Source organism: Temnothorax americanus, unplaced genomic scaffold, assembly GCF_048541705.1.
Source record: "Temnothorax americanus isolate GAGA-0224 unplaced genomic scaffold, ASM4854170v1 Scaffold24, whole genome shotgun sequence".
NCBI classification, from domain to species: domain Eukaryota; kingdom Metazoa; phylum Arthropoda; class Insecta; order Hymenoptera; family Formicidae; genus Temnothorax; species Temnothorax americanus.
This window is the reverse complement of record NW_027509381.1, coordinates 1,363,586-1,382,092: the sequence shown is the minus strand read 5'-3', so window position 1 is coordinate 1,382,092 and position 18,507 is coordinate 1,363,586. Positions and strand designations below refer to the sequence as shown.

The 18,507-nt window shown below is 38.3% G+C and overlaps 1 protein-coding gene across 1 annotated transcript; it reads left to right on the top strand.

Moving 5' to 3' along the window:
* The first annotated feature begins 5,995 nt into the window (after window positions 1-5,995).
* LOC143898598 (silk gland factor 1) lies at window positions 5,996-13,378 on the top strand. The gene has a single exon (XM_077408182.1). The coding sequence runs from the start codon at window positions 7,441-7,443 to the stop codon at window positions 8,956-8,958; it is 1,518 nt and encodes a 505-aa protein (XP_077264308.1). The 5' UTR covers window positions 5,996-7,440; the 3' UTR covers window positions 8,959-13,378.
* The last annotated feature ends 5,129 nt before the right edge of the window (window positions 13,379-18,507 follow it).

The following is an 18,507-nucleotide window of genomic DNA, read 5'->3' as shown; positions in this document are numbered from 1 at the left end:
ATGATTGTTTTTATCTTTGTATGCAATATTTTCTTCTATTACTTTTGCGTCATTAACATCGGTTATTCATGTTTTAAAGTAACTTTCGAGTTTAAAATATAATACTTAATTGATTTAATATCCGTGAATGAGCAATAACGTATTTGCGCCATTAATATAACGTTATAATCCATTCGTGAATAATAAATGAATCGTTAATCAACTGCGACAAGTAAAAATTAAACGGGGCAATTTCGAGGAGATAAAATTTTCAAATAAACCGTTTTAGGGCTGGCGTGCCACAAGTTTGCCTAATGTCACGCAATATAACGCATTTGCCCCTATAATTCAAATAGTAATGGAAATGCAGTTAAAAAATTTTAACTCGTTTGCGCCTACAGCTTGCAACAATAAATCGCGTACAAGTTTTTTAACAGTTATAAATTTATTTCAAAAAACATTTATTTCATGTATGTGATAGTTGGTATTAGGAATTAAATTCAAGTATAGCAAACTCAATCAACGATTAATTGAAAAATTGTTAATTTATATTAATTAAATTATTTTAAAACATTATTTTAAATATTTCGTAGAATGTAATCTTAAATCAAATTTTCGCTAAATTAAAGAATTTGCTTGAAATTCAGTGAAGAATAAGCCTTATTTATGGACTATTTGTAATCGAAATTTAATTTGCCTTTCCTTTTCTCTAAAAAAAAACCTTGTTTAAAAGAGCCATTCATTTCATTGTAATGGCATAATTAGTCATCTATACTTAAGTTTTCGCAAAAGAAAGATTTTCTTAAAATATTTTGTTATCTGTGCAAAATTATCTATTCGTTTTTTTATCTGTGCAATATTCTGTGCATTCAATTAATCGTTGCGTTTACGCACGGTTGTTGAGTGCTCGATCAGCCCGATGAAGGCCTGCGATACGCGATAATCTAGATCAAATAGCAAATCGTTGTTTAATCGTAGATTAAGGATTTGTACTAACCGAAACAAACAGCGCTCTCTCTCTCTCTCTCTCTCTCTCTCTCTCTTTCTCTCGATTGCGTGTACTTGGGTTCCAAGGGGCCGAGCAGCGAGGAGGGAGCGATTTGTTATAACGAAGAGAACGGCGCGCCCGGCACAATGTAGTCACTTGTTTACAAGGACAATATTTTCATTCCGCAAACAATTTGTGGCTCGATAAAGACACGGTGTACAGGTGGGTGCTCGGTGAGGATCTAACGTTGTAACGAACGCGCCGCTGCTCCTCGTTTGTGTGTGAACGCGCCTGTATATACATTATACATATATACACACATATTGTGTATATACGTGTGTGTTTACGAATCTCTCAAGTAAAGTATTAGCCGACTCTAAACGCTTGAATCATCGAGTTGTGTGCCGTCGATTCCTCGACGTCGCCGCGTCGCGGCGTCGACGGAACGATATCCCGCGATTTTCTTTTCGCGCTTCGGGCCGGATTGGATCATAAAGCTATGAACGAGTCGTGCCGTTGCTCATGGGATTTCGCTTTTTACGCAAACTTATGTGAAAGTTATTTAAACAGCATTCCCCGTGAACAAATAAAGAGCGCGCAGGCGAGGAAAGACTCCAAATCACGTTTACCACGTTTTTGAGATATAATTTATAGCTTCGAAGCTATATGATTTTATTAAATCACATATTGTAAAAATGATATTAATAAATAAAAATTTCCGAATTATTTTAAAACACCCAATCTAAAGTACATTTTTAAAATTAAGTTTTCGCGGAGATAGTATTTTAGTTTTAGATAGAGTGTTCAAATACAATAAATCATAAATTCATGAATAAAGATATGTTTTCTCATTATGCTTTAAATAAACCTGGGGCAACACAGCCATTCCATAGAGCTCAAAATAGAACTCTCATAGCTGCAAATAATTTTAGAAAACGTAAAAAATATTATGTAATATGAAGAATATCATTTTTAGTTATATTTTTTAATAAAATAGCTGTATTTTTTTAAGTTAATATTCTTTTTTCTCTTTTTTCTCTCCCCTTTTTTCTTTAAAATTATCTATTTAAAAGTTATTAGATTATAATAGGAAAGGAAACAACACGGAGCGTCGGAAACACGTACCTGATGGGAATAATTTTCCGGCATTTATTACGATACGCAAGAATGGAAATGACGAATCTCTTTAGGATGTTATGGTCTGCGGATAATATGAAGTAATAATAAGAGATGTTACCTGCTATAGTTTATAGTATGCTGTATGTTGAAATCGAATTACAAAATTAGTAAATCAATGCTCTCATTGTACTCCATTCGAAATAACTCTCTGCATAAAAGTATATGATCTTTTGATGATATTTTTAGACAGTTGTTCTCTTCTATAACTTTTATATATATATATATATATATATATATATATATAGAGAGAGAGAGAGAGAGAGAGAAAACTAAGTAACTTAAAGTTACATGTTACATATGCTAATGCGAAAAAGAGGCCCGTGATGAGGGATTTACATTGAGATCTTCGATAAAGATTTTGTCGACATTTGCTTTCATTATCTCGCCGAGACTATGTTTGGTAGGTAGTGTGTATACATTCACTAATATAAACATTGACTCTCATGCAGACTCACTATATAACTTCTGTGTTAATAAAATACGAGTATCTAATTTCCAAATATCTCTACTTAATAAATGCAACTATCAGTATGTTCTCGCTAATTGTATCTTCGTTGTATTATCGATTAGGCACGCAATCAATTAGTTCCGCGAACGTTTGCGACGATAGAATTTCACCTGTTTTGCCGGTGGATCGAGGCCGTACGTCGATGAACACATATTGCCGCTCAAATTCGGTGTCAACGAAATGGTTTCGAACATATTGTCGGCGAACTCTTTGTCGGTATAGCTTCAACGTAACGGGTTAACCCACAAAAAAAATCAGGTATACGCATGAGGTAGTATACAATCAGGTATATGCGTTTCAGGTATACGACACCCCCAGTAAAACACCCCCAAGCCTTGGTCATCGGGATCCATTAAGGTAACTTTCAAGGCTATTTGGATGGCTATAATTAGTTCTATAATATAAAAAATCTTTAAGACATTATACTTTCTCGAAAATAAATGTATAAAATAATACTTATCCTTTTAATTTAATTTCTTTTCTGTAACGCGATGCCGTGAACGAGTTAATTTTGTAACATGTCGAAATCATTTCTTGTGCGTATCGTGGATGCAACTTTAATTGTAACAATTATATAACTGTATATGGAATATCGATAGTAAAAAAAAAACCGTGTACGCTATCTAGCACGGCCGTTGCGTGCTGTCGGTTTCTCCCCGTCGGCTAATGGACGCCATGTCAGAGAGTCAGAGGACGCCGATGGGATCGATCAGCAAAATGACGCGGCTATTTATTGTCATAAACGTTTTTTAGCTGCTCTTAATAAAATGTATGCTAATATTTTTGATCATGCGTTTTTTTACGAGAGATGAATACAATCGTTATAAAATTTGTCGCTTCCTATATTTTCTGCAATATATAACTGTAATTCTTCGTTATTTATTAACTTTTAAATTGTTTAATAGCGAGTTTAATATTAATCGGGGATGTTAGAATTTGGATCAGAATGAGTTTCAGAAAAGAATGAATGGAATTTCAATTTCAAGTACTTTTACTTTTCGTACGTGACGTTAGAATCGGTTTAAAGATTAAGATAAAGATAACAGCAAGGTTTATAGCTCTTTTAGACCTAAATATGTTTTGAAATAAGCATTTAAGACAATAAGGAAAGTCTTTTACACTTGTAAGCATATTTAATTTTATTGAAACTGTTTTTATGATATATACTTTTCCACCTACTTTAGGCATATGCCACAATAAAAACAGCTGCAACATTAGCATAAAAAAAACTAGAATCTAAAATAGAATCTTTCTAATCTTTTGTACATATTATAAGGTCGCATTTTAAAGAAGATATTTCTATTTCCTCGATAGAAATATTTTTGTTAACTCCGGACTAGTTTAATAAACACACTATTCTGCATTGTTTCAATGTTGTTTAAAAGATTTGTGGCTGATGAATTAGAATAGATTTTCAATCTTTGTTCTGATTTTAACTTTGTGTATCTCTTTCATTGTTGATAATTTACAGATCTACATACCTACTGTTTCAATATTGTGTCGTATATTGATTAGGAAGAGTTTCGGATAATTTATAATTAATACATAACATTAAAACATAAATTTCTATATACGTTTGATTTGCGATGTAAAAAAATATATATTCATATCTGAGAATTAAAATAAAAATTCAGTTTCGTTTGATAATCTTGATGATAATCTCGATGAATAATTTTAATTTTCTGTCAATATTATAAAGAACTTAAACTCCAGTTATTTACTCTTACAATTGGTTAGATTGATATTTCTATTAAAAGTTTATCTTATCTCGGTTTGTATAGTTACTTAGGATGCGTCTAAGTTATTTATGACACAAAATGTTATCGGGACGGACATTGACGCAGCTTTTGTTCATGTGAGATGGGCAGAAATACTTTCGGAAAACTAAAGAAAGCAGCTGATGTGTCGCACCTTTTATTAGCTATTAATTTTCCAAGATACTTGTTGCCTGTAGATAATAAATGACACGCGACGACATTTACGTAAAGTTAAAGGTATCTCGCGCGAATAAAGCATGGAAAAAATTTCGATGACGTCAATGAAAATTCAAATGAGATCGTGGGTAGAGAATGTGGGCAGATATAGGTATAGCTTAGCACACATACCATTTGTTTCTCCGTTCTATAAAATACCTGGACACCCTTACTTTTTATCTATATGCTTCGTGAGGTGACAGAGGAATTGAAAGACGTCATACCACTCAAAATAAATAGAGTTAGAAAATTCCAATTTACGTCGCGGCATATTAAATGACAAGAGGGCTTTTTAGATGCAAAAGAGACATTTGACAATAATGTCATGGCGCATAAACGATCGAGCGAACTTACAGCGAGCGAGGAAAGCATGTCATAATGTGTATAATACATTTAAGTTTCTAATAGAAATAAAAATTTCATAGAAGTGAAAATCGTTATTTCAACCCGGTATAACCTGTGTGAACAATAGTTCAATTTTAAAGATTTATTTACTACATTTACTAAGCTTTACGATTTACTATACATTTATCAGATTGTGCAATTAAACAAGAGAGAGAGAGAGAGAGAGAGAAAGATATAAATATTTAGAGAATAATATACATCAGAGGTTTTAATCTTCTAAAAACTTCACTCGTGAACTAAGAATCCGCATACTATTTTCTAATCTAATAAATGTATAATAATTACTATATGCGAAAGACGCATTATTCAATACTTATACAAATAATTATGTAAAAAGTTTAATTATTGTTATTAAGAAAAATCAAGTATTACAGTTTTCCTTATATAATTCATCAAATCAAGTATTAAGGTTTTCCTTACATATAGTTCCTGACAGCAATTACTGGAGTTCTTGTAATTATATATATTCAAATAAATATAAAAATAAATGTCATAAATTTGATGATATAAAATCTGTAATACAATAAGAACATAATAAGAAGAATGAACATAAGAGTACCTATGTAAGACGACTGATTTACAACAGCAATGTATACAATACGATATGCAAATCACATTGTACTTATGTTCCTTACGTTGTACTCCAAACTTTCGATCGTGATGATTCCATGGTTGACCCTCGTGGATCGACCGACGTTTTCTTCGCGGTCTTCATTGGACACCATCGTGAATAGCTCACCTCGTTCACGTCAGATTCACTTGTAGATCAACGAAACAATATCGAGCCGTCGATCAATATTGTTTGACTCCAATTTATGCATTATCGCAAGATAATCCCGGCTCGGCAGGTCGGGAGAAAGAGACAAAACGCGAGAAACAATCGATCGGATGAAGCAAAAATGCGCGTCGCCGGAAATCGTTCGCGAGAAGAAACGCGCGTAAGGGCACGTCACGTACGCACGTCCGGACGGAAGTGCCGGTTATCAAACGCGTGGCAGACAACAACATGACATGAGAGAGGAGCGGCCAAACCACGCCGCGGCCGCGGCGCGGCCGTCGCGGCCCGGTTCGGTTCGGCGCGGCACGGCGCGGCAACGTCGTCGCGGAGCCAGGAGTCTCGCGTGGAATTGCGCAAGCCAGTTCCGATCCGCGGGCTCGATCTCGTGCGTGCGGGCCACGGTGCATGCGCGTATCACGCCTCGCTCCACCGTCGTTTACGGCGTCGGAGGGGAAGAGGCCGTGGCGCGCCACGCACGATCCGACGATGTGCGATTCATAGAGCGATCGGGAGGACTGTCGGCCGCGTTGAATCCACCGTCAGATTGGTCGGACGCGACACGAGCGGAGGTACGGCCGCTTCGGGATTGGCTGGCCGCGCGACATCGGGCGCGGCTCTCGCAGCCGATAGTGGGGTATATTTGAACAAGAGCCGCCGACTCAAGAGTAGCGGAGTACACTCGCTAACCGGCCTCCATCCACAACACGGCACACAGAGAGAGGAGAGAGAGACTCGTCGGTACGCGAGGCGGAGTGTGTGGCGAGAGGTGGCGAGGCGGCTCAAACAGCGGCCCCGCTCGATCAAATAACCGACCGCGCGCGCGACCGTCGAGCGGCCGTCACCGTATAGTGGTTGGTGTTGTTTCGCGCACTCGTCCACGTCGTACAACACGCGAGCGAGAGCCTGGGCTCTTTTCCCGTCGTCGGCTTTGCGCTCGCCGTGCCCTCCACGGTGTTGGGGTAACAATTACCTCTATCTCTCCCGCGGGGGGTACTTCACTTTCGCGTTCGCGTCCGCTCCCGTCCGCTTCGTGTATCGAACGCGCATCTTCCCGCGAACAAACGGACTGTGCATTGTGTTCCGGGAAGAAGATGAACAAAAAGTGAACGCCGCGGAGTTCATCAATTGCCCTTCGTCATCGTCGTTCCGCTGACGCGGTGCGTGTCCTTCGGTGGTTCGATAGAGATATACGCTCGTGACTTTTCTTCTCGCGCGGCAAGGAATAACGTTCTTGGTTCTGCTCCGGTTGTGACGGAATAGAGTTCCGTCGACATAGTGCCGTTCAGTGCGTTGCTCCACTGAGGAAGAATATTTGGTGATGTTCCTCTTTCTGGTGAAGTTGGTCTTTCTTTAAGTGCGAGGCGCGCGATTTCTCCAGGTATAAGTCGCCGCGCGTCTTCCGCGGCGTGCATCGTCTGTGCGTACGACTCGAGAATCGTCTCTTTTGTGTCTTTGTGACTCGATAGAAGACCAATTAGAGAACCGCTTAGTTATAGCGCGGATCGATTTCGGATTCTTCTGGAAGATTAAGGGAATACCCGATTGCCAGCAGCCGTGGTTCCGCGGTTTTCATGATTCGCGCTTGACAGCGACGACGCGACAGCAGGCCACCCCGGCACCGGTGAGCTCTATGACCATGCTTCAGTCGCAAAAACTTTACGGCGATACGGGTGCCATGACCAGCGTCGCGATGTCCAGTATGGGCAGCATGGCGCCCACGTACAGCTCGATAAACTCGATGGGCTGCGTGCCGATGGGTATGTCGATGGGAGTCGGAGTCGGGCCCAGTTGCAGCCCCCAGGGCGCCGGCGGTTTTAACATGAGCACCATGAGCTCGGCGATGGGAATGGCGTCGATGGGAGGCGGCGGAATGAGCGGTTACAGCAGTGCTTCCATGGGCGCCGGCGGTGCCTGTATGAGCGCCGTCGGATACGGCCCGCTGACTCCCGGCGGGGGTACTGGCGTCAGCCGAGATCCGCTCGCTCTGACGGAACCGGACTCGCCGAATTCGGCGCTCCAGCGTGCCCGCAGCGACAAGTCCTATCGACGCAGTTACACACACGCGAAGCCGCCGTACTCCTACATCAGCCTAATCACCATGGCGATACAGAATGCACCGCACAAGATGTTGACCCTCTCGGAGATCTATCAATTCATCATGGATCTGTTCCCATTTTACAGACAGAATCAACAACGTTGGCAAAACTCCATCAGGCATTCCCTGAGCTTTAACGATTGCTTCGTCAAGGTGCCGCGGACGCCGGACAAACCCGGCAAAGGATCATTTTGGACGCTGCACCCTGACAGCGGCAATATGTTTGAGAACGGTTGTTACCTACGACGTCAGAAGAGGTTCAAAGATGAGAAGAAGGAGCTGACCAGACAGACCAACAAACATCAGCAACATCAGCAGCATCAGGCAACTGCGGTGGCAGTGGCGTCTGGCGCGACCATCGCCGGCCAGCACAGTCCACCCACTCACGAGGTCGCGCCTGGTTCCAAGAAGACCGGCTCGTCCATCCACCATGGCGGCCCACAGCAGCCGGACGACAAGGACCTGCACTCGCTGGTGTCTTCGTCGCACCATCATCATCATCACGCGAGTCTGCATCAGCATCACACCGCTCTGAAGAGCGACACCACGGATCTCGGCGGTCTCCTCGGACCCGATCTCAGCGCTGCGCACGACGAACTCACCGCAATGGTCAGCCGCGGCATTCATCCGCAACTGTTGTCCGACACCGCGAGTCTGCACCACGGCATGACGGGCAGCCTGAAACAGGAACCGATTTACGGAACGGCGGCCAATCATCCGTTTAGCATCAACAGGTTATTGCCGCGCGACACGACCGGCACTTCTCCCGGCGCACAGGACACCAAGCCGCCCGAGATGAAGATGTACGAGCAGTTGCACCAGAGCTACGCCAACTTCAGCTCGCCGCATCATCCGCACGCGCACTCGGCGCCGCCCAGCCATCATCATCACAACGGCATGCACGCCAGCGCGAACGCCGCCGGGCCGATGCATATGACGAATCATCATCATCAGGAATATTATCAGAGCCCGCTTTATCATCACGCAACGAGCGTGGCAACCACGAGCGCTCCCCCGCCGCCCGCGGTCGCAACCGCGGCGCCGGGCTTGTGACATCACGCTACCCACCCTTACGCTTTGGCCTGAGTCGCTGCTGCCGCGGCTTACGTCGCGACCGCTGCCGCACCGATACCAACCCCGATGCCGGATCTGTCCACGATCACGGCGTCTGCGACGAACGTGGGGCCGACGTCGCCCGCGACCTCGTCAACCTTCTCGTCGCCGTCGCGAGCGCAGCCACGTCGACGCGCGCGTCGTCCCGACAACAACGACGACGACGACGTTGTCGACGCCGTCGTCTGTTGGCCACCCGATGACGACGACGAGTACGACGACGAGAACGAGGACGAGGAAGAGGAGAACGTCGTCTACAGACGGTAAACGTTGCCGAGAGGTAGGCTTCGGGGTATTTCGTGTCATTGAGAATTACGGTTCATCGTCGCGAGGATCGGTTTTTTTTTATGTTACGTTATTGCGCGATATGTTGGGCAAACGCGAATATTATTCTAGAGATTATTCTTATTCATTGTAATATGTTTCTTATTAATCGCTATTACATGTAAAATATATGTAATATAATAGCAATTGTTATCATTATTTTGATATATATACACACACATACGCATTATGTAAATTGTTTATCAGAATCTTAGAATATTCTCTAAATTATTATTCTCTCTATGAAGAGTTTTTTAATATTCAGTTTACATTCTACTCTACTCTTCCTTTTTATATGTATTCTTTTGTTTAGATCGATGCTTCGATCATTGTACATTAATTATTAGTAAATAAATTCCCGTGCACATTAAATTACACAGTAGCGGTAACAAAAGTTTAAGAATGGAAAAAAATAGAATGATCAATTTACGTGGTGACTATCATTGAAACAGAATTATATTCTTTACTTTACACAATAACTGACGAATATGGATTCATTACATAAAAATCAATTTCTTTACATAAATATGCATTGTATATGCGAAAGAAAGTGTACGTATTGGTATTCGTATTTTATATAAGTTTATATATTTATATATTTATATTATCATTGATTAAAGTCGTGTATAAAATAACATTTATTATATCTCAAGTGAGAATATGGATCACGCGAATTCAAATATTTGTAGAAATAAATACAATATTCACATTCTTAAATATGCCCAACGCTTGAAGGAGGTCACATATACAGAGGTATATATTATATGTTGAGAAAAAAAGGAAAGCGAATAGGAAAATATTTACATGCGATCTATTACAACACTTGCTCATCTTAAACTTATGTCCGTTACTGTATGTTGTCACTTAAATTGACAATGACTTCGTAAGCATCGTTTCAAGTACAATTGCAAACAACAGTCGTGATAGAGGATAAAGTGGATTTTAATCTCCTTTAATTCGTGGGAGAGTTCTATTCATAATGTTTGGGAGTACAATAACGAGAACGTTTGAGAGATCAATACACGGTACATATAAAATTGCGAATAGAACTTTACCTCAGTCGCTAGAGCATTTTGTAATGACGAATGTTTCGTGCGGGAAAATGTCACGCGTGACACGATTTTTTCCTTTATTTTTCAACGTCCGTTCGTAACTTATCCGGAATGTTATCTTTATTTCATCATAACCTACCCATTGAACTTATCTGCTTTATATCGAGGAAATAGGTATATTCGGGAGAGGTATTTTGAATGAGAGACCGAGGGAACACTGAATCATCCAGTATTCCGTATTCCCGCGTTTATCGTAGCCGAACAGCTCGATATAATCAATTCGCTGTATCACACGAGAAGTTTTCATGATACGTTCGAGTGATATCGATATATACTCTTACGCGATAGCCAACAGTGCATCTCGTCGGTATGCTCTATTTCTTGCACATCATCACACCGAGATTACGCAATAACCCGGCACACACTTGAGTATTTACAGACGATCGTTATCTTTGCATCGAGTTCGTAATGGTCTCGTTCAACAAAATTAATAAAAAGAAACTACATGGAAAGAAATGCGCTAAAAGAAGACCAAAGGAGATACTTTATAAAATCACATTAATTAAAATTTAATATTGAATCTTTATTGCTATTGAGTTGCTCTGACTTGGTTGTTTTCTATTACAATACGATGATCGCAATATCCAGGAAATTTATATATTCGGTTTATTTTCCTTCTCACATGTATGTCGCCCCGCATATCTACTAATTCCTCATAAGTAATTTTAATATTATTTTTATATAAAATTGTTTATATATAAAATCAGTTTTTTAAAGGAGATTATATATATATTTTTTTGATGAAATACATGTATGTATTTCAAATATATATATGAGTCATTTGTATTGAATTGACTTAATTGTCTCATATAAAAAAAAAAACGAGATTTTATATACGGAAAATAAAAAGAAGCGAGAGGAAACAAACCACGAATATTTCAATTAACATGACAATAATTTACAATCAATAATTTACAACGCATTTCAAATTAAGATGTAAACTAAAACTATCGTGTCTCTTGATATGTCTTCTGCGCCCATGTCGAATTTCTTTTTCGCAATCTTTTATAGATACTCCAAATCTACATTGCAATTTCGAATTTTTGTTACGAACTAAACGACTTTGTATACGACCTTACGTTAGAGATAGTTATCAAAATGTAAAATATCAAAACTGTGACTCCAGTATCACTTGTTACTGCTAGTGAATATCTAGTAGATTTCATATGAACATTTCCAACTAAAAATGAATAAGATCTATGTTTTCTTCGTACAGCTATTAATACGAATAACGTTGACTTCTCATTATTAGCTGTTTTTTGTTTCTTTTTACCACGAAAGATAAAGATACTTTATGCTTCGTTGAGTCGTGTAATTGCCAATAATTATTATTAACTATCCGTCATCTATCGCTTTAATTGACAATCGTACTTTGTTGAACAAGACTATCATGTCGGCATATAATATCGATTTCAAGATGAAGACATACTAATATACGTGTTATAGCGAAGGTTTCTTCGTAATTATCATTTACATTGGTGTGACTCTGTCTTTCTTAAATCAGTCATTGATCTCGATTTTTCTGCACTTACTTGTTCTGTAACTATTTTCATTTATTTTTGTATCTAGTGTGTAACGCCGCGGAGATTATGGGCAGTATCGAGTTCTTATCGCGAGATGTAAAATTATCCAATTAAATAAAAATATTTTTTTTTTCAAGAACAGACGATAAAGTTCGGTTTACTGCTTCGTCACAATCTTACATGTCGTGGTCGGCGCTCACTAATCTATTAGATCTGTCTCATATCCTTTTTTCTTATTTCAATTTCACATTTCAAACTATGACATTAGATAAAATACTCTGCATAAGAGAATAATAAAGTAATCATATCGTGTATAATGATTTCCTCTTTTATGCCGGAGCAAACTTGGCTCCAACATGAGAAGATTCGCGAGCTTTCGACATACCCAACACTCGCATATCTCGTATCTAATAATACCATTAAGAGAATCGCTTAAGGGTATTAAAAAATTGCGAACGATTCACTACGATGCTTTATTACGATTGCACGAGGCCCGCGGCGATGAACCGGTACTTGTGATCCTCGATTAATATTAAAGGCGAGCGTACCCCGTTGAGAGGGGTGCGTTGTTGCGGCAAGGGAGCGGCGTAAACCTGCGAAAAGCAGTGCCAGCGTAAAAGTGAGAGCGGTGTCGGATGAGTAAAACTTGTGATACTATACGTGAAAATAAATATTATAAATTAATGTACGCGTCGCGCGTCGCGTAAGAGACAGAGGACACGTATATATATGTATATATATATATATATATATATATATATATATATATATTCCATATACTATATACGTGGTCCACGTAGTCCACGCATTTTATGCATCCCCGGTGCCCATCATGTGCACACGGACACGGGCATGCATTCACAGGAGGTATATGAACGCGCGTGTGCATCGTAAGCTAAACGTCGATAAATAATAGTTAATTCTCGTTTGAGAGCGGAGAAAACGCCCCGCGTTTTTTTGTATAATATCTGTAGATACCCGTATATATCGTAATGCGCATGATGTACAATATTACATGTTAAAGAGAGGTATATATATACATATGATTATGTATAGGTATATATAAATGGAATCTTTATCAATATTATATATTAAGCCTACTTTAGGCGATCTAATACGTGACAAAGTTCGAGACACGATTCTCCGTCATACTTGCATTTAATGTGCCGTGCATTCCGATATGTATTCTGTATACGCGTATATTTTGACTTTTCAAACATATTTTCTGTACGGTATACAAAAAGTTTTGTCTTGAATTCTGTCACAGGATATAGGTCGCTTAAAGTACGCTTAGAACATAAGGGAGTGAATGAGAGAGATATGACGGGAGAGCGAGAGAGAGAGAGAGAGAGAGAGAGAGGGAGAGAGAGAGAGAGAGAGAGAGAGAGAGAGGGAGAGAGAGAGAGAGAGAGAAAACGAGAGAGAAAAAGCGAGCTAGACAAACGTGATATTTCGCATTATGTATTTCGAAAGCATACTTTTATACTGTCGCACACGTATTCGCAATGTGCAGGCGATAAAGGACTCGTAAGATATTCTGCTTTCCTACGAAGGGATTTATTTAGTTTTATAGCTAAAATGATGTAATATTTTATATATTTTTTGTAAAATGGGTGTAAACATTCCCGAAAGTATACTTCAATCTAAAGTCAAATAATTTTGTTCATATCAAATTTGTATTAATTTCTGGCATCTCGAATACATTGTATATAAACCCTAAAACAAAAGATATGATTATAATATACCCATAATGCGATTTGCGAGTTAGTCATCTACATTAGGAAACAATTGACATGCTATTAGATCAGTTTCAGAATCATTTTAGTACATCGGGCAATTAACTCGAAAAATATATCTATAGGTACGTGATAAAATAATAACCAAAATTTATTTTAATAGCTACAGAGATCGCGCGTTCGTCGTCAGTCCGACGAATGTTGGCACAATGCGATCACTGTTTTATTATGTTAACGCAATATAAGGTAACGCAAATTAATTGGTTCCTTATTCAAGATGTAACAACTGACGTAAAACCTGCGCAAATACAAGCGATACAGAATTTGCTCGATAACGTTGGATATACGAGTATCGTGTATATCGGTGCAATTTCTGCAAATCAACACTTGGGTGCAAAGGGCTAAGTCAAGACAGTCGAACGGCTTAAAGTTGCATTGTTGAATAGAAAAAAATTTCATTAATTAACGCGACGCGGAGCACAGGAATCGTGTGTGACAGGACGTCTTGCGACGACTCCATGTAAACGGCGCATTTTATTGGTCACGTATAATTTGCTTAGGTCACATTTGCAGCGCTACTTATTCAGTCTATGAATAATGAAATTCACGAAAGCTTTTACCGTCGTCGCGGCATAGTGTTACTCTTGATCGAGGAGAGAAAGTGAACTTTTGTCTGCTTTCATATGGCGGATCGTTGAAAATCAAATGTCACTTTGGAAATTTAGATAATAGCTCGTAATTTCGCTGATTTTCTCACATGCGTCCCATTCTTACGCGCTGCTATCTAACTTTCTTTTATTTTTTATTGAATCCGATCATCGAGCGGATATCGCTTAGGTAGGCGTATGCGCTGCAAGATAAAAAAAATAATAAAGTGAGCAGTTTCTGTGTATTTAAGACGCATCTGTAACGTTGATCTTCCATCATTTTTGGCAAAAGTAATGAGATTAGAATTAGAAATTTTCTAATGAAATGCGAATTAGAAAACTTCTAATAAAACTGAAAATCGATGGATGCTTTTGAAATACGCACCGACCTATGTAAATGTGTAAATAACAAATTGCGCGTCACAGAAAATCGCTAATTATTGTTATCACCATTATATTATTACTGTCATCGCTGCGATTACATTTATCATAAATCTATTAGGTTAATTCTTTATTCTACTTTTTGTTTTTATTTTGTATTTTATAAATGTCAAAATTTTATATTATGATCTTTACCACAAAAAGATTTACTTTTTTTTTGGCTAAAATTAAATTTTGTTCGTTCTTCTCTCACATAAATATCGAATCTGTGGTCTCATGATAAAATCACAGTGAAATAAATTAAGTCTCAAATTTGCAACCAAACTCTCTTCGCTAACAATATTTTTATGCCTGCAGAGAATCTGGGTTCGATCGCAACGAAAAACAATGTCAACACTCGCAGGAGAATATTCCAAAAGTATGTGAAACAATATCTAAATTTTTTGGAAAATAACGCGAGGTGAATCTCTCCCACAAAGATATCGAGATCTCAATATGATTTCGCGACGTACGTATTGAAAATTCGGGAAATTTTTTTTGTGTGAAATTGTTACGGTCGATCCTAGGTTCTCCTGCTGTTAAGAGTGCATCGTTCGAAGAGAGAACGAAGTAAAGGAGGAAGCGAATCCTGCAAAGAGAACCTCTTAAGGCGGGGCACGCGCGAAATGCAAATCTCGAAATTATGAAATCTCATGTCCAACACGTTTTCACTGTCCCTTGGGCCGTTCCACCGCCTTTCTGAGAGAAGGAGATCCTTTTAGCCTTCTATCACACATTCTAACATATATCTTGTTTAGGAATCGAAACTTATAATTAAAATTAATAACTTCAATAAGTTCAAGCTTCGGTGATATACAGACACGCGAGAATGATGATCTCTATGTTTATATTCGCGAGAATTGGCGCGCGATAGATTTCTCGAAAATTGTATTATTAAAATTGTAAATTATGCCGATTTCAATCTTTGATTGTACTTTTCAATCCTTCGGCGTCGTTCTCACACAATCGAACCTGCCCATGTCTGATAAATATATGTCGCCCAACTCTCGAGAGATCAAATGACAAAAGAGAGTGAATGAATGAGTGAAAGAAGTAGATGTGAAAGGAGAAAATCGCGCTGTTATTAGAGAGAAAAAGAGAGTGAGGTAGATTGTATGTGAGAGAATGAAAAGAGCGACGAATCGATGAGAAGGCTGTAAATGTTTCAATAAATTTACGTATTTCTACGAAAATTGAATTATTGCTGTCTTTTTCGCAAATTACTTTTCCTCTGAGAATTTACAACAATCCTTTTCCATTTCCTCTCATTCTTATGGATTATACTCTGTCATAATTTAAAGTAAGGAGAGAAGAGAGAGAGAGAGAGAGAGAGAGAGAGAGAGAGAGAGAGAGAGAGAGCATAATTATATTTTTATTCAACATTGATCTTGCGGTGAAATTAATTAAAATACATTGAATACCGAATGTTCCATATGCAAATGATATGTAAACAGTTGCATTAATTGTTACTTTTGTTAAAACAAACGATATTACACTGTCAGTGCTGTATATTCAATTCATTAAATTCATTTCTTCGAATGACGAATATCTCGGCATTTCGGTCGGATAATCTGTTGAGCAAATTGCCATCATTATAATATTTATTTGCGATTAGCGATGGCATCTTCAGCTGTCTCATACTGTATATCCAGTGAAATATATGTTTAATATAATTTATGATGTCGCATTAAATTAAAAATTCTTATCGTAATCTGCCGCTGTGTTACGCGTAATTTTTAATTGATTATTGTACATTTGTGATACAGTGACGTTCATTTACGGTTCTCGTGCGTCATATCTTTAGTTTAAATTGAATATGCACGAATTTTTAAACGCTACGTTGAGAGAAATCTTGGAGTAAAAAAATTAAATTTCTGGATTATTATAAATTAAATAATATCCATTAATTATACATTATTAAATATTTAATTAATTACACTTGCACCTCTAACTTGTGTCATACCATTTCTTACGTGCGCCTACCTCACAGTTCATTCAAGATATAGCGATAGCTACCGCAAAAAGCAACATCGAGGAGCTTTGGACAACGCCGTGCCAACGGCAAACAAACCTTCAACCGGGTTATCAATAGCGATCGATTGATTTCGGGCATGATAACGCGAAGACGCATGTATGTGGAAGGCTCGAAGAGGATAAGTGGGCAGATTAAAAACAAGATAGGCGCGCCGGCACGTGTACCGGCGGCATCTCTTCTGGCCAAGCGAGTCACAAAAATTTGTCACGATAATAGCACGAATAATTATTTTTGCTCTCATTGATAATGAGTAGCGAATAAATTAAACGACAGAGAAGAAAACGTGCGCTTTGTTTTAAAATCAATGCTCCCACATCTCAACCTTATTAATCGAAGAGTTAAAAATAATCCCCAAAGTGTGAGTAATGTAAACATTGGAAAAGAAAATTTGGCAATCTTCTTTAGTTCGAGTAAATAGTTTGAAAATTTTCATCGCGGTCAATCGTGTGAAGATAGCAAAGAAAGATAAGTCGAGTGCTCTGTTCCAACGTTCAGTTCAAAAACTTATTGTTAGATTAATCCTTCGGTTATCTTTTTCCGCAAGCTGTATATATCAATCATTCGATACTATTCGAATTCACGCATTTATTAAGCGTCGCGGCGTGTTTTTCGCTGTCAGTGTAGTAATATTCAACTACGATTCCGGAACATTTGCGCGAAAACACACTCATTGACCTGAAGCTTTTTGTTGGCCAAGTGCGATCGAGTATCTTGTGTAAATTTCCTAATCTGCATATGCTGCAATCCGTTCGTTCAATGTCGATTTACTGTGCCATGCGGCTCGACGAGCTGTAATCCGTAGTGAAAGCCGGAAATGCTGATCCGGCGTTTGAGGAGATTAATTGATCGTCGAGCGATTGAGAAATATGTTTGGAGAGAATTAAAAACTTTACATTTTATGAAATAAAGCTCTGTAATCTGCGTAATATCCTGATAAAATCAGACTTTATTGCGAAAATTGCAGAGAAATTGAAATTGGGCAAAATTTCACTCGATATAGTTAAAAACCAACATTATTTTTTCAGTACGAAGAAAATACACGGTAATCGTTTTAAATGCGCGAACTTATTTAAGACAAAATTAAATAAATATGCAAGAAAAAGTACATATATAACATATATTTCCTTTTTATGTATTTCCGAGTCGATATATTGGCAAAATTAGTTATATAAATTTACTTGTGCGCGCGTTTTTCTTTTATATATCCTTAGGTATATATATTTGCACATAAACGATTAAGACAAAAACATATTTATTTATTTTAAACTGTCGCGATATAAAATGTGAATAAGATTTTTGGTTGAAATATTCAGAAACGAATTATTTTCTGATCTTGATCCAGAAATCTTGATTCAATGATTGATTTATTGGCTTTTAGAATTTGACATTGCTCTCTCTTGAGCTGCTTCCGTTAGTTATTGCTTTCCCTAGAGAGATAGTAGAATTTCGAGGTGTCCGCTTATCTTATCTTTCGTTCGTGTATCCACAAAAATTTCATTTAGGTATATAGCTATCTTAATTTTATTTATCTGAACAAGCCCTTAAAGTAACACGTCTAATGTAAAACTCTCCATGTGATTATGTCTTCTAACGTGTAGCGGTGTTGGAATCTTTATTAAATTTCGAAAATCTTTTTTCGAAACACATACATTATTAATAAATTTACAGATACAATATATAAAATAATATTTT

Bases quoted from the DNA above. Each gene is read 5' to 3' on its own strand.
- LOC143898598 (XM_077408182.1), top strand. From the start codon at position 7,441: ATGACCATGCTTCAGTCGCAAAAACTTTACGGCGATACGGGTGCCATG.